The 3,206-nt window shown below is 52.2% G+C and overlaps 1 protein-coding gene across 1 annotated transcript; it reads left to right on the top strand.

Moving 5' to 3' along the window:
• The first annotated feature begins 1,505 nt into the window (after positions 1–1,505).
• LOC139369866 (G-protein coupled receptor 22-like) lies at positions 1,506–3,020 on the top strand. The gene has a single exon (XM_071109147.1). The coding sequence runs from the start codon at positions 1,506–1,508 to the stop codon at positions 3,018–3,020; it is 1,515 nt and encodes a 504-aa protein (XP_070965248.1).
• Positions 3,021–3,206: the final 186 nt, after the last annotated feature.

Raw genomic sequence — 3,206 nt, 5'->3', positions numbered from 1 at the left:
CTTCATACGAAGCCACTCCTTCGTTGCCCGGGCGGTGTGTTTGGGATCATTGTCATGCTGAAAGAACCAGCCACGTTTCATCTTCAATGCCCTTGCTGATGGAAGGAGGTTTTCACTCAAAATCTCACGATACATGGCCCCATTCATTCTTTCCTTTACAGGGATCAGTCGTCCTGGTGATGTTTCCACCCCCATGCTTCACAGTAGGTATGGTGTTCTGTGGATGCAACTCAGCATTCTTTGTTCTCCAAACACGACGAGTTGAGTTTTTACCAAAAAGTTATATTTTGGTTTCATCTGACCATATGACATTCTCCCAATCTTCTTCTGGATCATCCAAATGCTCTCTAGCAAACTTCAGACGGGCTTGGACATGTACTGGCTTAAGCAGGGGGACACGTCTGGCACTGCAGGATTTGAGTCCCTGGCGGCGTAGTGTGTTACTGATGGTAGGCTTTGTTACTTTGGTCCCAGCTCTCTGCAGGTCATTCACTAGGTCCCCCCGTGTGGTTCTGGGATTTTTGCTCATCGTTCTTGTGATCATTTTGACCCCAAGGGGTGAGATCTTGCGTGGAGCCCCAAATCGAGGGAGATTATCAGTGGTCTTGTATGTCTTCCATTTCCTAATAATTGCTCCCACAGTTGATTTCTTCAAACCAAGCTGCTTACCTATTGCAGATTCAGTCTTCCCAGCCTGGTGCAGGTCTACAATTTTGTTTCTGGTGTCCTTTGACAGCTCTTTGGTCTTGGCCATAGTGGAGTTTGGAGTGTGACTGTTTGAGGTTGTGGACAGGTGTCTTTTATACTGATAACAAGTTCAAACAGGTGCCATTAATACAGGTAACGAGTGGAGGACAGAGGAGCCTCTTAAAGAAGAAGTTACAGGTCTGTGAGAGCCAGAAATCTTGCTTGTTTGTAGGTGACCAAATACTTATTTTCCACCATAATTTGCAAATTAATTCATTAAAAATCCTACAATGTGATTTTCTGGATTTTCTTTTCTCATTTTGTCTGTCATAGTTGAAGTGTACCTATGATGAAAATGACATTTGCCCCACTGTATATATTTTTATATTTAACCTCTTGAGATGGGAAAACATGTTTTTATGAAGTTGAACATGTGCTCTTTATGACAAAATGTTACAATTAGGTTAAATGACATATCTCAAAAGTCACCAAATTGGTAGAACGATCTAGCAGATGATCCAAGTTATAGCTTACTGGCCAAAGATCAGAACCCATTTCTAAGTTGTTGAATGTGTCATTTCTGAGAATCCATTAAGAGCAATTGATTGCCTGTGTGTTTGATTACTTATCTTTGCCTTATAGCTTTTACCATTTCAAGACCCCCGTCAGACACACAATTTATCCCCCATCTCCCTTTCTCAACAGGACTGTTACTGCGCTGTTCTCCATCACCATCATCATGGAGCCAGTTTGCACAATGGGAACACATCATGGCTGTGACGGTTACTACTACCCCTGACGCTTGAGAAGTCACCACCATGGAGACGGACAGCTACACCCCGACCCCAGCCCCGAGCGACTGGGCTGGGACGGTGGTAAGTGTGGGGGCCCTGGAGGAGGTCTCGGGGGAAAGTGTCTCCTCCAGCACAGCCTGGTACATGCCCTACCCCCTGGGCTTCCAGGTGTCACTGACCGCCTTCCTCATGCTAGAGCTGGTGCTAGGCTTCAGCAGCAACTTGACCGTGCTGGTGCTCTACTGCTCTCAGTCCAACCTGGTCGACTCGGTCAGCAACATGGTCACGGTCAACCTACATGTGCTGGACGTGATGTTGTGCGTGCTGTGTCTGCCTCTGACCCTGGTGGTGGTGCTTCTGCCCCCAGGGCCCAACCTGGCCCTGCTCTGCTGCTTCCACGAGGCCTGTGTCACCTTCGCCTCCATCGCCACCGCAATCAATGTGCTGGTCATCAGCGTGGACCGTTATGACATCTCTGTCCGACCCGCCAACCGGTTGCTCACCCCGCAGAGGGCGGGGCTACTGCTGGCTGCCGTCTGGGCCACGTCTCTGGCCGTCTTCTTCATCCCCTTTCTGGAGGTGGAGTTTCTCACCGGAGGGGGTGAGAGTAGACAGCACAGCTCCACCTCTTCCCCCGACACCCCCCTGGCACTAGTGTGGCGTAACCGGACGCTGCTTTGTGTGGGTGGACAGGGCTACCACACAGGCCTGGCCATGTACTACCACCTGCTGCTGCAGGTGCCCGTCTTCTTTATCACAGTGGCAGTCATGCTGTTCACATACTCACGGATCCTGCGGGCCTTGAACATTCGCATCGGCTCCCATATTAAAAAGAGCCAGCGCTTCAGGGCACCCTCCTGCAGGGGGCGACGTAAAAGACAGAAGCAGAAGGCAGGGATGGGAGTGATAGAGGGAGGAGAGCATTGTACAGACACAACCAAGCACCTATCTCACCCTCCACTCATCCCATCCCCCACAGCCACCTCCCCCCGAGCCCTGTCCTCAGCCCCTCTGGTTAGCTCAGAAGGCGCTGCTGCTGCTGCTGCCCCTGCACCTGCTGCCCCTGTCACCAGTCCCACTGTTCAGGCATCTGTGTCGGCCATCATTGCCTTGCGGCGGGCCGTGAGGCGTCACCGGGACCGGCGGGAGCGCCAGCGGCGCGTCTTCAGGATGTCACTCCTCATCGTCTCCACATTTCTAGGTTGCTGGGCTCCTCTGTCCGTGGCCAACGTGTTGATCCTGGGCCTGGGCCCCAGTGACACCCTGGTCAGCCTGCGCCTCTGGTTCCTGGCCCTGGCCTATGGCACCACCATCTCCCACCCACTGCTCTATGCCTTCACCAGGCAGAAGCTGCGGCTGGCCCTCAGAGCCAAGGTGAAGAAGAGGGTGGTGTCACTACTGCAGGTGGACCCCTCGCCAGGAGAGACCGTCACACACAACTCCTGGGTGGAGCCAAGGAAGGGACGACAGTTACAGCTGGAGGGCAGCGAAACCATTGACCGTTGCCTGGTAGAGCCCCTGAAGAATAGCACACACTAGCTGCACCCCCCCCCCCACCTCCCCCCAGGTGCAGGACCGGGTTTAGGGAACCCTGCTGTATATCACTGAGTGCAAACACTAAGATACTTATGTAACTTCTTTACAGTAGCCTATATGAGTGTCTGTTTGGCCAGCAGAGGATCAGAATTCCACCCACTCAAGCATTGGAAGGCAGCTTCTAAGACA

Source organism: Oncorhynchus clarkii, chromosome 17, assembly GCF_045791955.1.
Source record: "Oncorhynchus clarkii lewisi isolate Uvic-CL-2024 chromosome 17, UVic_Ocla_1.0, whole genome shotgun sequence".
NCBI classification, from domain to species: Eukaryota; Metazoa; Chordata; class Actinopteri; order Salmoniformes; family Salmonidae; genus Oncorhynchus; species Oncorhynchus clarkii.
The sequence above is the reverse complement of the archived record's forward strand: the minus strand, read 5'-3'. Positions and strand labels throughout refer to the sequence as shown.